Genomic DNA, 26,786 nt, shown 5'->3' with positions numbered 1-26,786 from the left:
CCCGCCTATATCTCCTAATTTGATTGGTTGTCTGGCTCAGTCCTGCTGAAGACTGACACAAAACCGTCTTTGCTGGACAGGTGCGCGCGCTACCTCATTCTCTCCCCCCCCAACCGCGCGCCAAAATATCTAGGAGAAGGCGGGAAAGACCGTTGGTTTTGCGCGCGAGCCTCTCCGCTTCAGGAACGCCACGAAAAAAGGATCAGCAGAGAGGGGCGAGCAACGAATACCTTCCCTTTAGATTTGTTTAGCCTTCTATTTAGTGCCTTCGCTCCATCTTTTAGCCATGACCTTCCCTGGAGAGACGAACTGGTCCTTGTTCACCTTATTGGACAAACACCGACTTTCACTCAGGGAAGCGGCTGGTGTAACACTTGGAAGCAGACATGGCCCCTTTGTGGCCAGCCAGAGCTGTGAGATCCCCAGGTAAAGACTCATAGAGTCAGGCAAGATGGAAAGCTGCTTCCACTGCGAGTACCACACAGACGCAGCAATCACCACCTCTCTCTCTGTAAAAAGACATTAAACAAAAGAGAAAGAAGGTAGCCAGTGTTGTTGCCCACGTTCTCCTTCGCCCCTCAAAAGATCCCACAGAGCAGATACTGGTAAAATAGTAACATATAGTGCTTGCATATGCAAACAGTTCACTCCATCAGTGTGGGAGACATCCATTGAATGGCCATTTCACAAAGGATTGGGAAAGAGATTTCTGATCTGTCATCACCTAATATGAAACTTATGCTCTGAAATGAGGGGCAACTACTTAGCTCAGTCTGTGGTGAAACTGTACCCCAGCTACTAGCATGCAACTAGCTTTACTGTCTGGAAACTGCAGTTTATCTGTAGTACTTTTATGCTGTTTTGCAACAAAGTATTTGGAGAGCAAACATGTTTTTGTTTCACAGTCCTGTGATCCCAAAGAAGGTTGTAATTGAAACATGTTGGACCTAACCACTTGCATTTTTATACACTTAATGCATTTTTATACACTTTTCTAGTTCCAACAGTTGGGAGATATTAGAGTGGAGGATCTTTCCCTCAAAAGTACATTGAAATAATGGATGCTTGACTCTTCAGCTTAGTCCCAGTGGCAGCACCTACCCCACTGCCAGGCGTAACATGAATAAAAGATAACATTATTACCACAGAACTGCTTCTAAACTGTTACATTCTGAGAATATGAAGTTGCTTTGGATATTTGGCATCACAAAGCTGAAAGTAAACCCTGCCTACTGGTAAAAGACAGAGAGCTGCTGGGTTTTGTTTTGCCTGTTTTAGTATTATTGCAACTTGTTGCAAACCACCTGGAAGATTATTTATTCCATTGAAAAGCAGGATATCCATTTTCTAAACAAATTAATTGGTGAATATTGGTCTTTCTAGCCCACAATTATCTCCTCCCCTGAGGAACCCTCCTCAAGATAGGTAACATAACAAGCTCATATTGCAAGTAAGTTTACAATAATAATGATTAATTAATTAATTAATGAAATACAGCCATCTAAGCTGGTGCCCATAATCTTGTGGAAGCATATTTGATGGTTTAACTATGTGCTGTGTATAGAAGTACTTCCTTTTGTCCATCCTGCATAGCAAGAAACATCTTTTTATCCACTTTTCCTGCACCATGCATAATTTTACATAGCTTGAACTCCCCCCCCCCCTTACCTGCCTTTTTTCTAAACTAAAAAACCCCAGAAGTTGTAATCTTCCCTCACAGGGGAGTCCACAACTGGGGAACTGTTCAAGAACCACACATGATCTGTGCAGCCTGGGATGTGACCCGACAACTCCACCGGCAAAGGTCTGAGACTGGGAAAAATATACCTCCTAAGCCCACAGTCTAATAGACCATGGCTGAATTGAGAGTGGAAACAGGAACATCTAGAGTGCTCACATTCTTTCACATTAATTTCATCTATATATGTAGCAAACAACCTGGAATCACAGACTGATTTTCTAAGCTCTGAACCTATACATATTTAGTAGAATGTTCTTCTTGGGGGTTTTCACCCAAAAGTCAATTGCAGGATACGTTATAATAACCAGATTACACACACACACACACACACACACACACACACACACAAATAAAATAGTGTGCTTCTGATGCTGTATGCATTTATCATACTAATCCACTGGATATATTTAGCATAAGAAATTTGGCACTTTAATATCTTTGTCTTAAGCAACGTATGGTTTTCCAAATTTTAAATTAAAAATAATTCTAATCTACGTGCATACTGTTCACTTAACACACACGCTATAGGATTAAATCTGTAACTTGGTTTGTTTGTTTTATTCCTGTTGTGAAATAATGATTTAAGTGCATTTCTATTTGTGCTGCCAAAAGAAAAAAGAAAGAAAAAATAATGTTCATGCTGTGACTTGTTGGAAATGAGCTGACAGGCTTTATCCTCATGTGATACATCTGCAGTGCCTTGCTGTTCCCAGCTTAGATTTCTCTGTAATTAATGCTGAGAGCTTTTTAAGTTGGCATGTTTGGCCAGTAATGTATCTTTTTCTTCTTAAAGGTTACTTCATCTTTAAGAAGTGGGAGCTAAAATTAAAGAAAGAACATATGTGATTTGTTCCAATGAGCATGCCATTCAAATCCTTCTCTTTCTCCTTTAAACTACTCTCAACATATGTTGGCCCCAAACAGCAGACAATAAGCCTGAATGTGAAACCTGGATCTACTATTTGGCACTGCTCACTTACCCACACATTTTTAAAGATGAAACAAAAACCTATCTGGCTAAATTATCTGCCTTATACAGAACTATGATAAAATTCAATGCACATGGGTCATAAAAGATCATTGCAGCAACTGCAAAAACTGAAGGAATCAGAATTGATTTGGTAAAAAGTTACCAAGTTCCAGCTGGAACAAGAATCATTATTTAACTTTAAGAATTGGTGCATGAATTTGTTTCTACTACTTCTTCTTCTTCTTCTTCTTCTTCTTCTTCTTCTTCTTCTTCTTTCCTTTTGTGTTCTGTCTTTAAGATTTTCAATCTGCTTGCAGGGATGCCTTATTTTAATTGATTGCAAATAAGCCACTGGAATGGTGCATAAATGTGCTAAAGAAATAATAATACAATAATAAAAAGTACCAGTAGGAAACATAGCAAATGAGCAGTGCTGATGACCCTTGTGTGTTGAATAAATGGAATCATCAAATAATCTTATTCTGAAACTTTTCAACCTGGCACATTAACCATTTTTTAGAGAAAATATATCTGAAAGCTGAGGATTGTGTGGGCCTATATCAATCCCGTCTTATTTTGATAAATGCTAGTTTTCTAACAAAACAAAAACATTTCCAGTTTCCTCCTTTGTAAGATTATGAGTAATATACAATCATCTTCAAAAAGCACTTAATACTATACTTCCTTAATAGAGAGGAAGCATATTATGAAGAGTGACTAGTGGGGTGCCACAGTGTTCTGTCTTGGGCCTGGTCTTATTCAACATTTTATCAACGACTTGGATGATGGACTCAAGGGCATCCTGATCAAATTTGCAGATGACACCAAACTGGGAGGGGTGGCTAACACCCCAGAGGACAGGATCACACTTCAAAACGACCTTGACAGATTAGAGAACTGGGCCAAAACAAACAAGATGAATTTTAACAGGGAGAAATGTAAAGTATTGCACTTGGGCAAAAAAAATGAGAGGCACAAATACAAGATGGGTGACACCTGGCTTGAGAGCAGTACATGTGAAAAGGATCTAGGAGTCTTGGTTGACCGCAAACTTGACATGAGCCAACGGTGTGACGCGGCAGCTAAAAAAGCCAATGCAATTCTGGGTTGCATCAATAGGAGTGTAGCATCTAGATCAAGGGAAGTAATAGTGCCACTGTATTCTGCTCTGGTCAGACCTCACCTGGAGTATTGTGTCCAGTTCTGGGCACCACAGTTCAAGAAGGACACTGACAAACTGGAACGTGTCCAGAGGAGGGCAACCAAAATGGTCAAAGGCCTGGAAACGATGCCTTATGAGGAACGGCTAAGGGAGCTGGGCATGTTTAGCCTGGAGAAGAGGAGGTTAAGGGGTGATATGATAGCCATGTTCAAATATATAAAAGGATGTCACATAGAGGAGGGAGAAAGGTTGTTTTCTGCTGCTCCAGAGAAGCGGACACAGAGCAATGGTTCCAAACTACAAGAAAGAAGATTCCACCTAAACATTAGGAAGAACTTCCTGACAGTAAGAGCTGTTCGACAGTGGAATTTGCTGCCAAGGAGTGTGGTGGAGTCTCCTTCTTTGGAGGTTTTTAAGCAGAGGCTTGACAAGCATATGTCAGGAGTGCTCTGATGGTGTTTCCTGCTTGGCAGAGGGTTGGACTCGATGGCCCTTGTGCTCTCTTCCAACTCTATGATTCTATGATTCTATGAGTGTCTGAGGTTCACTGTGATATATATCATCAATGTGCTCCCATTTAAGAAAAGGACCACATTCTTATCCACAACTGAATGTGATCATCCAGAGTTAGAAGTTTATGGTCAGGATCCAAAGAACCACACAAGTATTTCTGTATGCCAAAAGGAACTTTGGACTTGTGTTCTTTGAACTTCAGCCAAACTCCCTTCTACCCCACCACCTCCACTCTCATGAAAAATCATTTTTTGAAACTGAAGAGAGTCTCTAAAGTGGTTTGTGATATGTAATGGGTGTGTACTTTCAAGTAAAAAAAAAATCACTGAGCTAAAGGAAGTTATTGTGAGGGCCTAATGTAGGGTGTTTGGGGTTTTTTTTCCCATATCTCAGCTTATATATATTGGGCTATGGATACAAGTTGTAGGTAGAGTTTTAACAAATTCATACAGCATCTATGAACTGGCAGCTCTGTATAACATACACAGCTCTACAGCTGGAGAGCAAGGGAGCTGATAAAATTAAGCAAAAATGTCCTTTTGTTTTTGGGAGGTTCCGCACAATCTGCTATTTTGCTATATGGGGAACAACATTACAGTACTACTGTTCTTGGTTCAGTTCATTGCACACTTTATCTCCCCCCGCCACACACACAATTTTGTTATCCTGCCAAAACCTACATATAATTAAAAACCACAGGCACTCATTCAAAGTGTCAGATCAAAAGGTTAATGTGCTATGGTAGAGAGGAAGTACTTATATTATACCCTTGAACATTTTTTGAAGTTTACAGCATTTGAAAACATGTTAAGTCAAACCCTAGCCAAAGTTAATATTACATCATTTGATTTAAAACATTAATCATAGTTTTAAAGCAGTTGATCCAAATGTTTGCCTGCTTGAAAAGAAATATCATGAGAAGCGGTAGGCAGTGTACTTTCTAATGCTTGAAGTGTACACACATGAAATAGCAAATTAAGATTTCTAGGGGTACTGAAACAAAAAAAGTAAAGTAAAATGTTTCTTGCAGCTTCATAAATCTAACATACTTAAGGCAGTTATGCATGTCAACATTTTATTGTAGACTTTGGAACTGGTATAGATGCAGTCTTTAATTCTATGTCATAACTTGTTTCAGCACTGATGTTCTTAGAGCAATTGAAAATGTTATTGAAGATGTTATCACAAGTCTATCCAGAAATGAAGCACCCGTTCTCATATTAAATAACAGATCTAACTGGGGAAATATACAGTAGGTATATTCTACCGTGTGTGTGTGTAACAAATGTTGTTTGTTTGTTTATAACATTATATACTATCATCTTAATCACACCAGGTATTAAGGTGGTGTACTGCATAAAACAAATACAAAAACATTAACAACTTTTATTATTGCCTCTTCATGTTTCATGAAACCCTGTGCCATGGTACAATGTTTTCCTGAAAAAAAAATCTTCAACAAAATTGTACACTTATTCTTACAATCTGCTGTGTGTGGTTTTCAGTCAGTGCATGAACTGACAATCTGGCTAAAGGTCACCATGGCTTCAGTGAAAATCACAAATGCTACAGAGTTTTTTTAAAAAGTCCCAAGAACAGGTCCCAACTGTGGATGATAATACAAGTTTTGAAGCATTAGAATCTTAGCAGACAGTGAGCAATAAATAAATTAATTGTCTATACCTCTCAGTGGACTTGGGTAATATGGCACCCTGTGCAAGGTCAAAATTTGACACACCCACCCACGCCCTTGCGCTGCATTCCCAAAGATGGATAAGAGACTCTAGGACTCTGTCTCCTTCCCCAAACCCAGAGCCTAACTTACTGGGCTTTGAGAAGGCACCTCACTTAGCTTAGCACCCACTGTGTGCACACCCTAGAAAGTTGAGGAATTGGTAGAAGTAAATTAACAGTGTTGGACTGACATGGTTATTAATAATACCAAATTTCAAGCAGCCACGACTGCAGAACCATTCATAAATACAACCCACAGACATCAGAAAGAGAAAAAGGGACGGCCAATATATGTGGTATCTCATAAACTACAAAGTAATAGGGAAATCATGGGCTTCTGTTGAACAAGGATGTAACACTACACAGTGTGGTGTAGTAGTCTGTTTTGGACTAGGATCTGGGAGACCAGGGTTTAATTCCCCACTCAGCCATGAGGCTCACTAGGTCACCTTGGGCCAGTCACTGCCTTTCAGTGTAACCTACCTCATAAGTTTGTTGTGGGAATTAAATGAGGAGGAGGAGCACCATGTACATCACCTTGAGCTCCTTGGAGGCAAGTTGGAGTATAAATGCAATCAATCAATGGAATCATTATCTGTTAGTGATGTTTTTGAATAGCTGGTTGACAAGGATATCCCCAATAGCAACAGTTCCAGAGCAATTCATCTCAAGTTTTACGTATATTGCATTGAGACACTTGAGAAATTAACTTGCAGCTGACTTAAATGTGTTGTACTGTGATTAGTTATTTAATAGCAAACATGCACTGTATGCAGAAGGCTCCAATGACTCTCCCAACAGGTTTTGCTTAGGAACCTTACACAGTAAACCAAAATAACTTCCTATGTAATAATTGTGTTGCTTAATCACAACATTCCACAACTGAAATTGCAGATATGACTGTAAAGAAAGCATATTCGAAATATGACTTGTCTCAGATGTGGTCCATTTGGACTTTTTATATGCTAATTTAAACCATGAGATTAGATTGTGTGCAACTGGTCTAAAATTAGATTTATGTTTTGTATGGAAATACTTTCAGATATGACCTATGTACATCTTGCCTGCTTTATTTAGATGATAGCTGACCTTTAGGTATTTTTCTAGGGGTAGAGCAAGATAAGAATGGAAATAGTCTGCAGAGAAAAGTCAGGGTTTTTTTCTGGATCATAGGCTTTTCTGTAGCTTTACAGTGCAGTGTCTTCTGCCACCTTAAGGACGTAAAAAGCAGTGCATTTAAAAAGTGAAAATGCAGTCATGTCACATTTGCGCAACGAAACCAATATAACCTTTCCCTAATAATACCACTCCAAATTTCATTGTGATTATACATATCAACAATATGTTAATTATGATTGTTATTCATCAATGTTACACACATACCATGGCACACCAGATTTAGAAAATATAGTACAATATTCAGGATGGCAAATAAACATTGTGACCAAATTTCAAGTACATTATGTTGAAATAAATTATTTATCAGTCACATTTAGGATCTCAGGGCAGTTTACATGACTCTAGATTTTATTTATTCTAATTCCTTACCTAGATCTGACAATATGTCAGTTTAATTTAACCATGTGCAATGCATTTATATAATTACAAGCAGGGAGTGCATGGGAATTTTTAGAAACTAAACAATATTGTGATTTTTAAATGGATTATTGAATTTTGTGGTTTTTGACTTATCACACCAAAAACAGGTGTGTTACTCCAAAGTCACATTTTAGTCCACAAATTTGATTCAAAGTGGTGCCTGACATCTAAACATCAACAAAAATACCCTTCTGCTCCGGAACCCTCTTCCCAATTTGGTCAAGAGACAGTCAAACCTATGCCAAAAAACAGGCAAAGTCATATCAAAATGACATTTCAGTCTACCACCATCAATTAAACACTCCACTCTGGGAACTCTTATGCTAAGTTTCATGATGATATCTTGAGTGATGGCCTAACCTATGCCAAAAAAACAAGCATAGTCATGCCAAAGTCACGTTTTGGTCCACCATCTTGATTCAAAATGGCCCCTGGCACCAAAATGTCAATGTAGATCCTGCCCATCCTTACCTCAGGAACTTTCATGCCAAGCTTGGTGTCAATATATTCAGAGGCAAGCTGAATCTATGGCCAAAATCTGGGAAAGTCACACCAAAGTCAAGTTTTGGTTTACCATTTTGATTCAAATGGCACCCAGTGTCAAACAGCAAGAAAGTCTGCCATCCCACCCTAGAAATCCTCTTGCTGAGTTTGGGGACAGTATTTTGGAAGGCGTACACACATAGAAAACAAATGAAAAACAGAGAGACAAACCCTTTTCTAAATAATAGAGTTGATTACACTCTTCCAAATCCATCTTCCTTTCCGATAGCATTTGACTTTTGCTTATCTGAATTCATGAAGCAACCCTCTTTTGTGTTAAACTTTACATAATAACACCAATTCTGAAAAGTAACATACAGCTGAACTGGTTTACACATCCACAGGTTTACAGATTCTGTAGGTTTGCAGATGACATCTACTGGTAATTGTACCACAAGGAAAATAAGAAGTAACTGTCCCAAATCAGCACCAAAATTTGGTAAGTTTAAGAAACTGAGCAATATACTAATTTATTTTATTTTAATGTAATATTCTGAAGTACAAAAAACATGTCTTTACATCTATCTATCTATCTATCTATCTATCTATCTATCTATCTATCTATCATCTTCAGTTTCAATACAGTATTGGACTACAAAAGTCCTGTTCACCCTCAAGATTTCAATTTGAAAAAGAGGATACTTGTAATTACAGCAAAGTACATTTTTCTAACCTTGCAGAAACTTCATTGATTAGTATATATAGACATAATGGTATAATACATTTTAAAATAAAAAGAGCACACCAATCTTTATTCAGAAACACTCAGATGGCTGGTAATATTTACTAGCTGTTATTTTATATTTCAGCTCTATTTCTTAAAATATTATCTATTATCTACAAGATGGTGCAGACAAACATTTATGCAACAAAAAGGTAATAATAACTTTGTATGTAACTGCAAAATTGAAATAACCATTTAAAATTAAAAATGTGATATAACAGATTTGGCACAGTATGTATAGGTGAAGTATTGTTATGATGCAAGTTGAGCTCAGGTTGAATGTTTTTAGCACTCAGCTGTTGCTTCAGCAACAATCAACCATAGACAAGGTCTTATATAGGAGCCGTAAACTCCACCTTTCCTGAAAAGTGCCTCTTCATTTAAAGGGGCTTGGCTCACACCAGTGTGTTGACAGAGCAGGGGAGCCTCTGGTTGTATTGGAGCTTCTGGAATGGAGTCCTCTGAGTCAGAGGACAGCAATACAACATCTTTGGGTTAAAGTGGCACAGTTGAGTGTCAAGATCCCGCAGCCACACCCTCGTTGGAAATAACTCACATAAGGACATGGATATTAGGTTTATGTTATTAGACAAATTTGGGCCACAACTTTATTGAAATTACAGAATGTGAGAAGTACTGGCTTAGGCATTGATTGGACCTGACTATATCTGACTCCTGCCCAGTGTGCAGGAAGTCCAGTAAGGGTAAGCCACCGGTAGGGGGAACCCTGTCAATGCGAACCAACTCAAGCTCCCCCTGGTGTTTCCATCGGGGTCGTGTCAAGGCCCTAGCCCCCAGCCGGGCTTCAGACTAGATCTACACCCTTGGATTCCATTAATGGAATACCCTTAAGCATGGAGGGGCAGGTGATGGCCACACCTCCCCTCCCCCCACACAAGGTCAAACAATGCCTAACCACAACCCTAAAAGTTGTGACGATTGCTACGAGGTAGGCAAAAACGAAATGGCCAGTGCCAATTTGCCAAGTGGAAAAATTCCTACCAGGCCCCTCAGACAACCAAGGCGACCAACCAAAGTCCATAGTAAGGCCATTGCCTAACCTGCAAAATAGGGAGGGCGGGTGATTGAGGAAGCGAGCCAAAGAGGAAGCCCTCTGGCTCGCTCCTTGGTTTAAACAGCTCCAGCCACACACCCCCAGCCAGTGGATTGGTTAACCAGGCTCTGACGTGGTCGGGTTCCCCCAGGCAACAGGGGATAAGGTGCCCCACCCCTGGTGTGGAGTGGGTGGCCACGCAGTCCACCGCAACTCCTCCCCACTGGGAAGGGGAGCGGATTTACCATAGGCACATCTTGTGGATGTGCTTTAGGATTGGCCCTGCATCCAGTTCCCCTTCGCACTTAAGTCTTGAATCTCATTTCCTGAGGAAGGAGAATCTGATCTCAGGGTTACTTATTTTATTTATTTATTTATTAAATGTATAGAGGATCACATGGCAGTTTACAAGATAAAAACATAAAAATGCATAACATAGTCATAAACAAAAACAATACCACCCCCCACCCTGCCACACACAGTTTAAAATGACAAAGATTGTTTAATTAGCTAAAGGTGTGGGAGAAGATGAATGTTTTTGCCTGGTGTCTAAATATATATAATGAAGTATTTCAAACTTTTAAAATCTTTTAGAGCAAACAACTCAGAAACTACTTAATGTATGAGCACTGTGTCTGGACAGTGAAAAGTCATAGCACTTGTCATTTAATTTTGTAATCGAGCTTGAAATGTTGATTTAAAGGTTTCCTCATTCCCATTCTTCACAGCATATGCCATATTTTTCCATGTATAAGACAATGTTTTTTGCTGAAGTTTTTTAGTCAAACATTGGTGGTCGTTGTCTTATACATGGATGGTGAATGCCAGAACACGCTTGTGGGGCTAACACTTGCCTGTTGCAACACTTTCCACCTGGGGAGGGAGCTGGAGGAGGAGGAGCACCTTGTGGTCCCGATCCACAGGTCAGTCATAGTGGGGACTATGTGCCCAGGCCACCAGCACCTCCCCGGGTGCGCCTCCCCACCAGCTCCCCCCTGTTGCAGAGCCAGATTCGTGCGAGTGCAAAAAGCGCAGCTGACTTGCAGTTGCTGAACACCCCAAGGTGGCTGCTTTCAGCTTGGCCAGAAAGAGCCCACCTCATGGGCGACTGGCAAGGCAGCCCTGAGGCAGCTCAGTAGCACGATCCCTTTCTGCAGGGCGGGTGAAGTAAGGGATGCCCCCCTTTCTTTGCTCAGATGCCCCTGAGCTGGTGGGCCATGCTCTGCTGTTAAAATATTGTTTTCTTAATTTTGGGTTCAAAAAAATTGGGCTCATCTTATACATGGGGATGTCTTATACATGGAAAGTACTTGTTTGGACCAAGGCTATGATTGTTGGGTTGATATCAGTTTAGGAAGGCAGGTGGTAGAAGATAATATGCATGGTATTTAAGTACTTAGACTATATTCCCTATGTAACATCAATGTTTATGGTACTATTATTATTTCATTTATTTTTGATTGACAATATTTTGTATCTTGACAGAGATATATTTTACACTGATACAGCACATTTTGGTAACCAAAGAGTAGTGGACGACATTACCAATGACATTTCCTGTATGCTCAAGATCCCAAGAAGGAGTCTGCATATTGTTAAGTATCAAAAAAGTTTTATTACATGATCTGTAAAAATGTATCACATTTGGAAAAGTACAGCAAATTATTATCATTTGAAGCTGTAGAAGGCACAAATAGGCCAAGAAAGTTATTTCACTGACTATTTCTAGCTGAATATGCCAATAAGGAGAGAAATAAGAAAGCTTGGTACATTGCTACAATCAAAAAATGCTTAATACCTCACCAATTAGTGTCTCAGCTCTGTTAGGAAAATTCCTAGGGCTCCTTCCTTGAAGTAGACTGCCAAAAGCCTCTAAGGAAAGAGGAGTCAGGTACACAAGGTAGGCTCAACAGAGAATTATTAATCATTAAGACAGCGCTGAATGGTCAGCCACGAGGCTATTGCCACAAGCATGGTCTGACAACAGTACATGCTCTCAGGCTCTTCTTATATACTCTTCTTCTATCAGGTAAATACATGAAATCCTCTTGCTTGTATCATTTATGCAACATTATTGGCTAAAGCAATGTGTGAACAGCTTGTGGATACTCTACCTGGCCTTCCAATTGGACACACCATATTTGGAGTTGTTTTCCACTTAGAAACTCCCGTTATCTTATTAAGATGTCATCCTCAATCATTCCTTTTCAGCAGGTTTTGGCTTGCATATTCTGTTACCTTTCCCTCCCAAACCTGTCCTTGGAAATTCTCCTTGTTTGTGCTAACTCCTTACCATTACATTCCAATATGTTTTCCTCCTCTTATCTGGCCAACTATTAGTCTCCTGTTAAAGAACATAGTTGCAAGGTTCTTGTTGCTTACGTACACTGCTTTGGACAGGCAGTTCTGACTCTAAGCATAGTCAGCAATTTTGATTTTAAATACTTCTATAATATTCATATCATTATACATGTTCTATATATCTAACACAGTACACATATTTCTGACAGCTCAAGGCCCCCAGATTGTGAGCATCCCAGATATTTATAAGGAACAGAATTTGCAGTAGCTTCATTTATTCTTATTTACTTTTCTCTTTTGCAACTTTCATTGCTTTCTCATTGAACTGTTTAACTTCTCTAAAGCAAACACAGCATGACATCAGAATTCTTTGAATATTTGACAATGTCTGCTCTGTAATTATTCCTAGATCTAGTGATTCAAGAGTTACCGTACTTGTTCAATCATCTAATCACAGAAGTCATAGCTAACAAAAAATTATAATGTCTTTACGAAACTATTTTTATTATTCACACCTGTGTTCTGAATTGTATAAGCATTACTTTTATTTATTTCTACAGTATGCAACATTATTCTTTATTTCTGTGGTACACTATAACCATTAAGGATGACAGCAAAACATTTACTTATGGGCTCAGAAATACATGTTTCAGAGGCCTGTAAGACTCACCTCACATTTGAGATGGTATTACAGCTTGTAAATTTTTCTCCAGCTTTCATTTTAGTCCCCAACCTGCTCTACCTACCATTCTCATCAGTGCAGTGATAGCTGCAAGACACAGAAGAGGAAAGTGAGGTCTTTCCCTCTGTCTGGTGGCAGCACTCCTGTAGGCTGCCAAGAAGACAGGTTGGTCTCTCTCCACTCACCCCCCTTGCCATACTTTCCTTTCTATGCTTAACATGTTGACATTGCAGTGGCTCTTGAAAAAACTACAGGGGCTGCTTCGGTGTCAGAAAATAGACAGTGAGTGCCACTGCAACAATGGGCAGGAAGAAACCTTTCTCTTCCCACTTTGTGTTGTAGTGCCAACCCTGTAAGTGAGATGGCAGGATTTTGGGAAACCAATTGTCAAAAGGGACTTGGAAAGTGAATGGAGTTCTACAGTAAGCAACTTATTTCCAAAATCAGATTGAGCCCAAAAACAGACAAGCTAATTCACATTTTTTTCCCCACAGCTGTCTACCAGCAAAGGTTGCATTGCTGGTAATCTAAGTTATGTTGAAGAAGATGGTACAAAAGTGAATTGTAGCTGCAGTACAACAGTATGTATTACTAATTCCTTAGAATAATAGAATCATAGAATTTGTAGTGTTGGAAGGGAATAGTTTTGGTTAATTAATTTACATATTATATAAATAAATATGCAATTGAGGTTTTGCAGCTGAGCAAATAAAGGAGGTGATTTCAAATATTTGCAAAAGATAAATGATTGCTCAATGCATTTTGTATATTATAATATTTCCTCAAGAGTTGGGGAACTCCTATTCTTTCTCAGGAGTCCTAATATAGTATCCATATTTTAGTTTGCAATTGATGTTTGACTACAACTTAAGCAGCAGAGACTGTCTAAGAAAATGTTGGAGCAGTGTAAGCAAAGGGGTTAAAACCAATTGTTCCTTAGCTATTGCTTCTCTTAGAACCGTAACAGAATGCCTGTCCAAATCCATAAAATATTCAAAGATGTTGCAACGTGTTAATAGTAAACATATAAAATCTCAACACTTCATAAACCAATGTATGCTTTGAAGATGTATAGATCAAGATCTTTTGGGAGAGAGAAATTAAATGATGACATTTTAATAAAGTTAATAACATTTATTCTAAATCCTTTTAAATTCCTGATGTCTTTTGAAAACATCCAGTATATATGAAAATACTATCAAATTATAAGGCCATGTTCAGATATAACACTAAACCTTGTTTTCAGATATAATACTAAACCCATATAAAGAAATGAGATTCAAAGCATTCCATCATGGCTAGAATCAAACTACTTTACTGTGGAATCCAAGTCTAGTAGGGGATCATTTGCACAAGCCATAGTTGCCCACAAACCACAAGAAGAAGCCATTGGCAAATGATTCCTTGACAGGTTCAGATGAAATAGCAAACTATGATTTGCCAGAAATCAGGAACAGAAGTTTCTCCTCACCTTACACACAAAAGAGGAAAGCATATGCCCAGGGCACATGACTCGGGCAATACATGGTTCACATAGTTCAGAGGTTACTAAAACATGGATTAACACTGGTCACATTCACACATAACACTAAGCCAAACTGTGGCTTAGTGCAAATGAGCTGGCTTCCATAGAGGAGATTGCACCTGCTTTGCTCCTCCCCAGGCTTCATGGCTCAGTGCAGCAGGGCAACAAAGCCATCAATTGAACTGTAGATCGTGCTTAAGGTCTCTCTTTCACCACAGTCTCAGGTCTGGATGACACATTAAGCCATCCTCTCTAGAAGCTAGTATGCTTGCACAGTCCCCACAATCCATACTTTATACAGTATTGTGACATGTGAACAGGGTCATGGACACAGAGTCAATGTTGAAATTTCCTTTTACTAAAGCTGTTACCTTTGACTAGAATACACTATTTATTTCTACAGTGGTATCTTGGTTGTTGAACGGCTTGGCTCCTGAACAAATCAGTTCCCGAACGCCGCTAACCTGGAAGGGAGTGTTCCGGTTTGCAAACATTTTTCAGAAGCCAAATGTCCTCCGTGGCTTCCAATTGAGTACAGGAAGCTCTTGCAGGCAATAGGAAGCCACACCTTGGTTTTCGAATGGTTCCGGGAGTCGAACAGACTCCCGGAACAGATTAAGTTTGACAACCAAGGTACCACTGTATTAATGAAACATTTCAAAAATATTTAACAATACATATCAACAACAAACCATATATAATTTTTTTCATTCACAAAAACATTTTTTAAAAACACAGTTCATCCAGAGTGGGCTTTTTCAGAAGTTCAATCACTGCCTTTTTCAAGAAGACCAGGACCACTTCCTCCCACAAAGATGCATTGGGCACACCATGGATCCACCCAGCCATACACAGTGGAGATGCTTTAATAAGTCAAGTGGTGCAAGATAGGAGGGAATACATTACTTAAAAATAAGCTTCTCACTCAGAGAACCACATGCATTCAGTTCCCTAGTGCACACAATCTGGCCCATTCATTCCAATGGAGAAAAAATATGAGCAACGTAAGACATATTTCCTTTTCTAGGACTAAATATAAGGTTCCTTCAAGATTAATATTTCTCAGGTATCCTTATATTTTAGTATGTCCAGATGTTCTATCTTGAACACCTGCAATGATATAATGGTTAAACAGTAAGGCCACACACTTCAGCTTACAGTATATAGGTGTTTATGCCAATTTCTCCCCTCCCCCATCTCCTTCCCTGTTTCTTTCTCCATATGTTTGCCATATTGAGACAAATTCCAATATGAGATATGAAATGTTAACAACCTTTTCCATAACTCTGGAACTCATATCTCACTTGAGTTGAATAATAGCTGAAAGGCAATAAAACAAATGGAAAATACAGCAGTTTAAAGTGTCTGTAAACATCTGTCATCAGGATGTTTAACGTTTGCCCTTTCTAGTGGCCATATGCAAATTTCAGCATAAAACAAAGTTATTATTTGGGAAGAGTGTTTTGGGCACATTGATTTCATGGTTAGAGTGTCAAACATGGACCTGGGAGACCAGGGTTTGAACCCCCAGTTGGCCACAGAGCTCACTGGGTGACCTTGGGCTAGTCACTGTCTTCCCTCAGTCTAACCTACCTCACAGGGATGTTTTGGGAATTACATGAGAAGGGGGAGAACCATGCCCACTACCTTGAACTCTTTGGAGAAGAATAGTGGGATAAAAGGTAAAGGTAAAGGTACCCCTGCCCGTACGGGCCAGTCTTGACAGACTCTGGGGTTGTGCGCCCATCTCACTTAAGAGGCCAGGGGCCAGCGCTGTCCGGAGACACTTCCGGGTCACGTGGCCAGCGTGACATCGCTGCTCTGGCGAGCCAGAGCCGCACACGGAAACGCCGTTTACCTTCCCGCTGGTAAGCGGTTCCTATTTATCTACTTGCGCCCGGAGGTGTTTTCGAACTGCTAGGTTGGCAGGCGCTGGGACCGAGCAGCGGGAGCGCACCCCGCCACAGGGATTCGAACCGCCGACCTTTCGATCAGCAAGCCCTAGGCGCTGAGGCTTTAACCCACAGCGCCACCTGCGTCCCTAATAGTGGGATATAAATGCAATATTGGGTGTTAAGGGTGGGGTTAGTACCTCTGATGGGGGAGACATTGTGCTCCTTCTGGAGCAGTTTGTCCACCTTTGGTCCCACCCTGCAGTCAGATCTCAACTGTGGCTCCTGGAAGCTGTCATCACGCAGCAGTGCTCAGGAATATCTTCAACTAACCAGCTAAACCAGGTGAGGGTAGCTGATGGGTCTCAAACACTCAGTGAGGTAAGGATTTCCCCTGCATATGAAGATGGACTGGTAGATTGAGTGGACAAAACCAATAGTGGGTCCGAAAGTCAAGAAGGTTGTTTCTGCACGTGCAGTATCCATCAATACACATGGAGTCTATAAAGCAATTATTAATGTAGAAAACTATATTGGAAATTAACAGTTAAGGCCTTTAGATGATTTATTCCTGTTTCTGTTTATCTAATTATTAAATTCCATATCTTTATTTTTGGTACTTTGCCTTTTGTTGTTTTAGGTAGCCGTACCATCTAATGTAGAAGGAATGAGAAGTATCCTTTAAGGAAAACATCTATCTGTAGACTGGGAGAGGGTTTTTCTTCTAAAGAGAGACAAAGACCAATATAAAATTTGTACTTCTTTTTCTCTTTAAAATATTGGCTCTGATACTAAGTTATTTACTATAGTATTCAGCACTTAATTGTATGGCACAATGGAATCCCATCAATATTTGTGGCCTTAATTTTATAGATTTGATCACAGAAGCAAAATTTATTCTAATTGTTGAAAAAGACGCAACTTTTCAGAGACTGCTGGATGACAACTTCTGCAGTAAAATGTCCCCATGCATAATAATTACGGTATGTAGCTAACATTTTGTAACTCTGGAACTTATTTGACTGGTAGTGCAATGATTTCTCAGTATATATTCAAAACATTGATAATTATATAAACTCTACTTAGCCATTATTTCCTTAGGGAAAAGGTGTGCCGGATGTCAACACAAGGCTTCTAGTCAGAAAGTTATGGGATACATGCCATGTGCCTATCTTTGCTCTCATGGATGGTGATCCACATGGTAAGTGTGAGAAATGGAAATGAAGATAGTCCTCCTCACCATATAATTTATAAAGATAGAGTAGTCTAAGAGCAGAATAAGACTTTATGATAGAAACAGTTCTCTCAGTCTCATGGCTCCCTTGTAAAATGATGCTGGGAACACTTTCAGGAGAAAATTGGAATGAGATACTTAACATTTTCCCACCCAGCAACCCATCATCCCTCCCAAGCTTTCTTCTGAAAACAAAAGTGAACTTAGCTGCGGAAGCGGGCAGAGTTGGCAGCCTTCCAAGTGCCCCCTACCTGACATTGGCATGATTTCTGCAAAAGCAGAGTTAGGAACTCTGCCCTACTGAAAAAAATTGGGAAGGCAACATATCTATTAATAATTCATAGCACTATTTTGGTATACAAAGATTTACAATTAAGATACATTGCTAAATCATACATTGATTTATTTTCACCTTTCAAAAAAATGCAACCATGTATTCAAAACACCAATGGTGGCTCAATCCAAAATCCTATCCAACATGCTGGGGAGGGGAGTTTAGATGAAGTGGAGATATATTTCTGCCCAGCCCAGAAGTGCTCCTCCAGTGGACTAATGCTATTGCTCCAACCAAAAGTGAAATGGGGCATTCTATGAACCAAATCTGCCCTCCAATAGGTATACCTCAATTTACATTTCATATCATCTTTATATTAGGTATCGAAATAATGTGTATCTACAAGTATGGTTCTGTGGTAAGTTTTTTACAACTTTAAATTCAAAATTCTGTTGCACCATTTCTAGCTAAAATGCGATATGGGAAAACTATTGCTGGTTTATTTAAGCAGGACTAATACGTTATGTCTTATTTGGTCTACATTCTTTCTGGACCAAAGTCTTATATCTTTTGGGACTGCAGTTGATGAAAAATGTCAATTCAGTGTGTAGCAGCTGTGAAAAGGATGACACCCATGCTAGAAATTACAAAAGAAAGAATTGAAAATGAAATTGTATAATAAAGTTCTGATACAAATTTATGTTGTAACCACATTTAGAGTATTTTGTATAGTTCTGTTCACTCTATCTCCAAAAATACATTGTAGAATTAAAAATGGTGCAGAGTGGGGCAACCAAAATTATCAGGGGTTATAACTCATTCTCATGAGGCTCCTGTAGGGCTCTTAACCTTGGGATGGCACTTCCCCCTGGAGCATATAGGCGATGTGAGTCTTCATTGCTTCTCCATTGGAAGGGCTGCCCTGCACTCCTAGACTGATCCTGCCAAGTAAACTAAAGTTGAATTGGGTTTACAGTTACAGATGGGTAGCCGTGTTGGTCTGCCATAGTCAAAACAAAATAAAAAAATTTCCTTCCAGTAGCACCTTAAAGACCAACTAAGTTAGTTCTTGGTATGAGCTTTCGTGTGCATGCACACTTCTTCAGATACAATGACAGTTCTCTTTCTCAAGCTCTGGGAGGAAGACCTTTCATTGCCTACAGACAGCCACCCAATCTTAAACAACTCCTAACCCACAATAATACTACAACCAGACTTAACACGGACACTGGCACCAGAGCCTGCAATAAACCCAGATGCCAACTTTGCTGCCACATACACCCAGACAACACCATTACTGGCCCCAACAACATCACACATACCATCTCGGGACTATTTAATTGCTCATCGTCTAACATTGTGTATGCCATCAAATGCCAACAGTGTCCTTCAGCTCTCTATGTTGGACAAACAGGCCAAACCTTACGCCAAAGGATAAACGGACATAAATCTGACATCAGGAATCACAAGACAGAGAAACCAGTAGGAGAACACTTCAATCTCCCAGGACATTCTATACAAGATCTCAAAGTAGCTGTTCTATTACAAAGGAATTTCAGAAATAGACTGGAAAGAGAAGCTGCTGAATTGCAACTTATTACCAAACTTAAAACCATGGAGAGACCTGGTCTGAACATTGGATTCTCATTATACATGACAAAGCCATTTTTCACCTTCTCACCCCTTGCTTTTTCCTGTAAGACCTATTGCAGTCGTTAAGAGTCGTCAACAGGCTCATCACAGCTATCTGCCAATCACCCATTCCCACCACCCTTCTGAGCAATACCCCTCCCCACCTTCTCACTATATAGAAGGGTCTAGTGACTTCTGTTTCAGTGTATCTGAAGAAGTGTGCATGCACACGAAAGCTCATACCTAGAACTACCTTAGTTGGTCTTTAAGGTGCTACTGGAAGGAATTTTTTCTTGCTAAAAATACTCTTTTACCGTCACCTCATACCCAGTTACCCTAGCAACCGTCCAACCCCCAGTCTCTGTTCACACCTCAGGGCAGGAGGGAAGGACAGTTCTCTTACATTGCCAATGGCCCTCAATGGCCCTGTATTGTTTCTTAATATCCTTGACTTAGCCAGGTCTCCCCCCCCCTTTTCTTTTCTTTTTTGCATAGGCTAGCCTAGGAATTCCTCTGCAGTTTGTATTTCTCCCTTCACAACCCAAATAATCAAAATCCTACTATTTATTAATTTCTAGGGTTTAGGAGGGTCCCCGAACCCTAGTATAACATAGTATACCTGCATCTCTACCAAAATGAGCATGGGTCGTGAACTTTTAGATGGAGATTCCTCATCCTGGATAGATGTGACTAGAAAACAGGATTCTGATGGGTTTTTTAATAGAAGGACTGAAGCTCACCTAAAACCAGTTATCTCAATAGAAAGAGGCTATAATTTACCTATTGTCTATCCTACTACCACCAATATCTTTGTCAGATAAACTTCCAAGCTGACATTTTTCTTTTTTTAAAAAAAGTATTTTTATTTAATTTTATCCATATAACCCCGATAACAAAATAGAACTTAATGAGACAAACACATAAAAATCAAAACAAGTCTTGGCATGGGATGCTCCATTCACACGAATAAATAATAAAGCTTATCTAGATATTTGCAAGACAGGTAAGTGGAGAGTACTGTCATAAGAACTGAGAAAACGAGAAGTGTTTTTTTCACATTTCAGTCTATGTCATTTGAAGCCCATCGCCTCACAGTTCCTGCTATAAGATGGCTTGGCCTTCTTCCATCTGATTTTGACCGGTTAGTTACTTTTCTAAGAACTTTAATTTCCCTCATTCTTTCACAAAAATGAAACCAAAAACAATACATTTACTTAAAATCCCACAAAACTGGGAAACTTCTGTTGGATTATTCTGTATAAAATACACATGGACAGCTACAGGGTAAGAGAGAGGGTTTTTCAATCAGTGCCCCACTCCTTTTATTTCAGTGTGTAGATTCATGAAAATATTTTTAAACAAGTGTGAAAAATAAGATACAGTAGTCAGATTCATCTATCTGCCTTTCAGACTGAGTATACCCAAGACTGCATTGATTCCATTGACTAAACAAGATCAAAGTAAACTGGACAGTTTGAATACAAGACCTTATATTGCTTATCAATCAGCATGGAAAAAAGAAGTATGTACATTTTTTTACTTTTTTTTTTTTGAGCTTCTTGAACTCATTTTTCCTCTTACTCTACACAGAAAGAATATGTTACCTTAATTAGAATAATAGAATTATGTGATTCTAATTGAGGTAACGTATTCTTTCTGTGTAGAGGAGGAAAATTCATACATCATCCCAAACAACAGTTTAATAGCATGGTGTTTAATGAAGAAGCCATGGTTTGCAATCAACTACCAAACTCAAATCAGAACTAGGTTTCCAAATTATTGCTTGGATCCAAGCAACTGGGAGGAGAAATTTATTCCACAAATGTGTAACAGCTAGCATAGGGGTGGGGAACCTTTTCCGGTTCAGTAGGCCAGATTGGCCTTACCCCAACAGGCCAAATTTGACAGGTGGGTGAGACATCCCATATATCAATAAGCTGTCATTATGACATCAGATCATTGACAGGTGTGTTATCTCACTCACCTATCAAAATCCCTTGCACAACATTTCCCAAGCACCCCATAGCCAGCTGGCTGTCAGGCAACTGGAAATTACTGTGCAGGACTTCCGGGTTGGTGCCACAGCCGAATGGCAGATTCCCTCCGAGCTCCGGAGGGAATCTGCTCAACAGGGGTCGGGTCCTGCTGCGCCAGCGACGCGGGGACCCTCAAAAACCACGGGCGCGGAAGCCCGTGGACATGGTGACTCGGCGGGCACCATTTTGCGACCCGCGACGGAGCCTTTTTAAAGGCTGCGGAGTGGGGACGGGAGCGGTGTGGTGCTGTGAGTCTTCTGCTTCCCCTGACGAGCGAAGCCGCATGCTGTTCGACTGAGAGCGCTGACTTTTTCCTACGAACATTTGGACTAAAAGCAACAACCTGTGAGTAATACGGAAATTGGATTTATAAAAGAAATTTATTTTGAATTTGGCACGACCGGGGAAGACCAAAGAGGAAGTCTGTCTCCCCAGTCTTGTAAACAATCTGAAGCAAGGACTATATATTTAAGGTCAAGAGAATATCTCCTTTTTAATTGGACTAAATTATTAATTGCACGAATTGACAGTATAAGTAACTGTGCTGGAGGATAAGAGCTAACTTTGAGAGCTAAAGTGCCCCCCCCCCGAGACCCGGGAGCGATCCGTGAGAGGAGCCTGCTGAGGAGACATAGAAGACTTTGACAGCTGTCAAATTAGCTGTCAAAGTGGGGAAAAGTAGAGAACTTTGTTTCTGATGCCTTTGCTGGTCACATTTGTTACAATATAGTGAGAAATTGTTGAAAATAAAGAAGAATTGAAACAAGCTAACTGGACTTTTGGGTTGGAAGTGTAAGGAATACTTAATAACCAGAATCCCTCTAGAGGGGATTCAGGGACACTACAAGAATGGAAATAGGCCGAAAAATACTAGCTGATCTGGAAGAGGTTGCTTTTCTCGTGAGAAAATTGGTACAGCAGAGCCATGTTTTGTCTACAGCCCAGGGAGCTGAACAAGAAAAAGTGCAGAAAGAGATATTTGTTGAACAGGAGCATCAGGAAGGAGGGGCTGACATGTTGCAGAAGGCAAAAGGGAACCGGAGGCCTGTCAAGAAGGATATAAAAGAAAAAGAGGACTGGATGATGAAAATTTGGTTTGAACTGAAGAAGGAAGAATGGAAAGTTCTCCCTTTGTGGAGAGCTGAAGAATTTGGGACATTTGGACCTATAAAGATTAAGAAACAAGTTTTGAAATCCACCTTTAAACCTGGAGGCCCGGCCGGATGGAACATGGACATTTTTGGGATAGAGCCCCTCCGAGACTCGGTGGTTATTACAGATGACTTTCAAAAAAACCGGCAGAAAGGAACTGAGAGAGATTTAAGGGCTTCTGATGTGAGGAATCCAGGCTGATAGCATAAGGACAAATGGACAATGGTTTGGGGATTGAAACCGGGAAGGGGAGGGTGGGATCTGGAAATCCAAAGGGTGCACAAGTATGTTTTTGATTTTTTCTATTGTTTCTTTTTTTTGTATTGCTATTAATGTAAAATCGGGGAATTCGTGCAAGGGAAACAGGGTAGACCTTAGAAAAAGTTTTAAAGCATAATGATTAATGTATATAAGTTAAAATTTGATATATAAGTTGAATTAGACATAATAACAAATTAGGGTTAAAAATCTAAGAATAAGAACTTGTTGAATAAATATCTGGATATGGAATACAAGAAGGGGAGGTGAGGGGAGGTCGCAGAAAAGAAGTTATTGGAAAAAAAGGATTGTTAAGGTTGACTGTTTTTCTTTTTTTTTGTCTTCTTTTTTCTTTTTTGTATTATTTGAAACCTCAATAAATATCATTTTTTTAAAAAAAGGAAATTACTGTACAAGGGCTTTCAACTATTAGAGCATTTTTGAATCAAATTTCATGTTTTCTGCTAATTAGCTATGTGTAATCTACCAGATAATGCACTATTGAGACAGGAGTGTATTAATGTGAATGCTAAAGACAATGGAAAAGAAAAGCAGACTAACAGATCCCAGGTATAGATTGTATTTTTAAAAACCTTTATTGGTTATATACAGCACTAAGGTTTATCCGTCACAAATAGTTTATCTTTAAGACCACTTTCATTTGTGTATTGAATAAACAGCTACTGTATTGCATAAGATTTGTCCAGTCATGCTTGTCCTTTTATCACTTTTAAGTTATTAGTTATTTTCTCAGCAATAGCCAATAGCCAATCCTTTCAAGGCATTCCAGGTTTATATAGGTAGAATAAATCATTGGTATTTAAATCAGTATTTAGGCCTTATAAAAGGGACAATAAGCATGCTGCATATTTGTAAAGCCTGTCCATGGCTTTTTGTGATCTTGGAGTTCAGCTACCACAACTAAACTGAAGTCATATGTGCCTGTGAGCCAAAGCCACATAAAAATAGTTCACTAACAAATGCATGATTTATTAAGCACATTGCCCACCTGTCCTCCCACTGACTGTAATTGTAATGAAAGACAGTTTATTATTAATTATACCACCAAATAAACTACAAACAGGAAACAAGAAAAGACCACATTACAGATCTTAATATATCTGACTACTTTGATTCATATAGTGTTATATACTGAAGTTCTCACCCTGGGCCAGCAGGGGGATACTGTAGATAGTTCAGGTCCACATATGCAAATAAGGGATCGAAAGTGACGTTCAGTGATTAGATAGTTACAGAAAGTTGTTACAGTAACATTGTACTGGAGCTCTATATAAGCAGAGTGGCTGAACCCTTCAGTTCAGTTCTGTTCTGACCTGTGAATAAACAAGAGCTGTTTGGAGAATCACTGTGTTGTCTGATATGTTCACCCACAACTCAACAGTAAGCTGCTTTATTTGTTGCAGTGCAAGCTTTTGATTTTACTGCAGCAGTAGCAGCTGATAGGATTGAGCTGTAAATTGCCATGCATAATGTAAAAAAAAGGAAATTACTACAAGTAAAAAGAGATTAAGACCATAATCCAACACAAACATAGGCATTCTTAAGTCAATCAAAATCAATGGTTTCAGTTCACTTACACAGTACATACTCAATTGTGGCCAAAAGCTGCTCTTGTACAATAAAGGTTTGTTTTTATACTATGAAATAACTTGAAACTGGAACAAAACTCTTTTGTTTCTTATGTGGCACAGTTACTCTTCTAGATCACTGTAATATATGCATCATATCAATTTCAATAGAAGTTTAATTTCCAATGCTTTCCTTTACAGCTAGATATTATGGCAACATGCAAAATGAAGGCTGAAATTCAAGCATTGACGTATTTTTCATCTGATTATCTTTCCAGAGTGTATTTGCCAAATAAATTGCAGTTTGGTGGATGGATATGAATATTCAGTCAACTGTTAAAACATTTCATGCATCACTGTAAAAAAGTTTCATGCAATCCTAATTGAAAAGCTGCAGAATTTTTTTTACAATTTGGGGTGCATTTGTTTTTGCCTTTGATCTTTTTTTTTAAATTGGAAAGAATGATAATTTCCTTCCATGAATCCACATTATATTGCAGTCACCTAATATGTACTAATTGCAAATTGTTAAAAATAAAAAGTGATTCTTACAGAAAGGCAAAGAGGATATGTTCTAACTTTTAATTTAAAACCTTGATTAATTTCTCATAATTCAAGATACAAAACTGCTATTTTTAATGCAAACTATTGTTGCAAATACTGTAAGATGTGATGTATCATATAGTCATTTATTTCAGCTTACAGACAATTGCAAATTAACCACAAGATAAAAAACTATAAAATGATTATTCCTCATCTTTATAAAATTTCCTAGAAAAATGGAAACATATGCAAACAATCAATATTTCACAGGCACTTGCAGTAGTATCAGTGGCGTAGCATGGGTTGTCAGCACCCGGGGCAAGGCAAGTAATTTGCACCCCCTAACCCGTGGATTTGCGCCCCCTAACCATAACCCCCAGATGTTGCGCCCGGTGCGGCCGGCCCCCCCTGCACCCCCCACGCTACGCCACTGAGTAGTATTGAAGTGGCTCAATGCATGGGAGTGCAGTGCCAGAACTTTTCAAAGTAGGAACACCAGGGTAGTTGATGGATCTTCCTTGCTTTGGCATGTGAATGAAGTGACTATGAGGCTTTTAAGGGTGGTTGTGACATAGAAGCCCAGAGCAGCATTCCCTAATGTCCCCCAGTTGTTCAACTGTGCTGCAGGAACATTTGTGCTTGCTGGGGCTATTGGGAGCTGTTAGTCCAAGACATCTGGGGGTAGCTAGGTTTGGTAAGTGGTTGGACAGTGTTCTCAAAACTACCAACATGAGTTTCACCAAACTGGGAAGCAGTGGAAGACAGGAGTGCCTGGCGTGCTCTGGTCCATGGGGTCACGAAGAGCCGGACACGACTAAACAAGGTTTGGGAAGACTGGCATAGAGGAAGCCAGAGAATGAGGAAAATTATCAGAGACGGAGTACTTTAGTTTTGATGGGCTTCCTACTTTACACTTGTTTAAATTGTAACACTTCTCTATAAAATTGTTTGCTTTCTAATTAAATGCTAAAGATTGCATTTCAGCTGGAGGAAGATCTTTATTAAATACCTTTTATTAAATACGTTTTTCAAGTTGAACCAATATAGTCAGAAGAAAGCATCACTAAGTTCAGTGGAGTTGTTAGAAGAGGAAGATCACTGAGTTTAGGAGAGTTTCCTCCCCAGAATGTGATATATAATATTGCTGATACAGTAAAATGGTCTTTTGGAGTGCGCGCGCGAATGGTAACAGACCAACACAGCTAGCTGTCTGCTCTTTTGGGCTCATTTGGACGGCTCTTGAGAACAAGGAACCGAACTCTCCTTGGAGACGTGCCTATAGGGGGCGTCACGACGAGCTCCTGCACTTCAAAATTTACCATTCCCTTACACCGGGCCACCTGTTAACCCCCTTCAAAAGCAGGCAAAATGCAAAATTAAATGCATCCAGATTCGTCGTTGAGCAAACTTCCCAACACCTCACAAATGATAATAATTTTTAAAATCCAGATTTTTCCCCCCTCCTGCGTGCCTTCAGCCAAAATTGTTACCTTCGGCTAAACTAAAGCAATAGCCTAATCGCGGAACCGCGCGAGCATCGGCAGCCACCTCGCAATAACCTAAAAGCAGCGGCTCCTAAGGACACAGCCTGCAAAGGACCAACCGGGCCAAGCACGTGAGCGCCCGCC

General features: G+C 39.6%; 1 protein-coding gene and 1 long non-coding RNA gene across 6 annotated transcripts; one reads left to right on the top strand and one right to left on the bottom strand.

Annotated features, from left to right (window-relative positions):
- The first annotated feature begins 160 nt into the window (after window positions 1-160).
- Window positions 161-25,180, top strand: SPO11 (SPO11 initiator of meiotic double strand breaks). Of its 5 annotated transcripts, none has more exons than XM_079979717.1 (13): window positions 161-426; window positions 5,525-5,638; window positions 8,607-8,701; window positions 9,072-9,138; window positions 11,526-11,634; window positions 13,518-13,604; window positions 17,081-17,114; window positions 17,314-17,423; window positions 17,542-17,641; window positions 18,329-18,366; window positions 20,645-20,721; window positions 20,991-21,102; window positions 23,517-23,546. In XM_079979717.1, the coding sequence occupies exons 1-13, from the start codon at window positions 287-289 to the stop codon at window positions 23,529-23,531; spliced, it is 1,098 nt and encodes a 365-aa protein (XP_079835843.1). In that variant the 5' UTR covers window positions 161-286; the 3' UTR covers window positions 23,532-23,546. The 5 variants fall into 5 exon arrangements, with proteins under 5 accessions (XP_079835843.1, XP_079835842.1, XP_079835841.1 ...); XM_079979716.1 differs by lacking the exon at window positions 23,517-23,546 and adding an exon at window positions 24,817-25,180 and having other exon boundaries at window positions 162-426; window positions 17,326-17,423; XM_079979715.1 differs by lacking the exon at window positions 23,517-23,546 and adding an exon at window positions 24,817-25,180 and having other exon boundaries at window positions 163-426.
- Window positions 23,600-26,742, bottom strand: LOC307218184. The gene is made up of 2 exons (XR_013839863.1): window positions 26,649-26,742; window positions 23,600-24,497 (listed from the first exon to the last, which is right to left on the bottom strand). It is a non-coding gene; the product is annotated as an uncharacterized lncRNA (long non-coding RNA).
- Between the last annotated feature and the right edge of the window lie 44 nt (window positions 26,743-26,786).

Source organism: Podarcis cretensis (assembly GCF_951804945.1).
Source record: "Podarcis cretensis genome assembly, chromosome: 6".
NCBI classification, from domain to species: Eukaryota; Metazoa; Chordata; class Lepidosauria; order Squamata; family Lacertidae; genus Podarcis; species Podarcis cretensis.
Note: the sequence above shows the minus strand (reverse complement) of the source record. Positions and strands in the feature narration are given on the sequence as shown.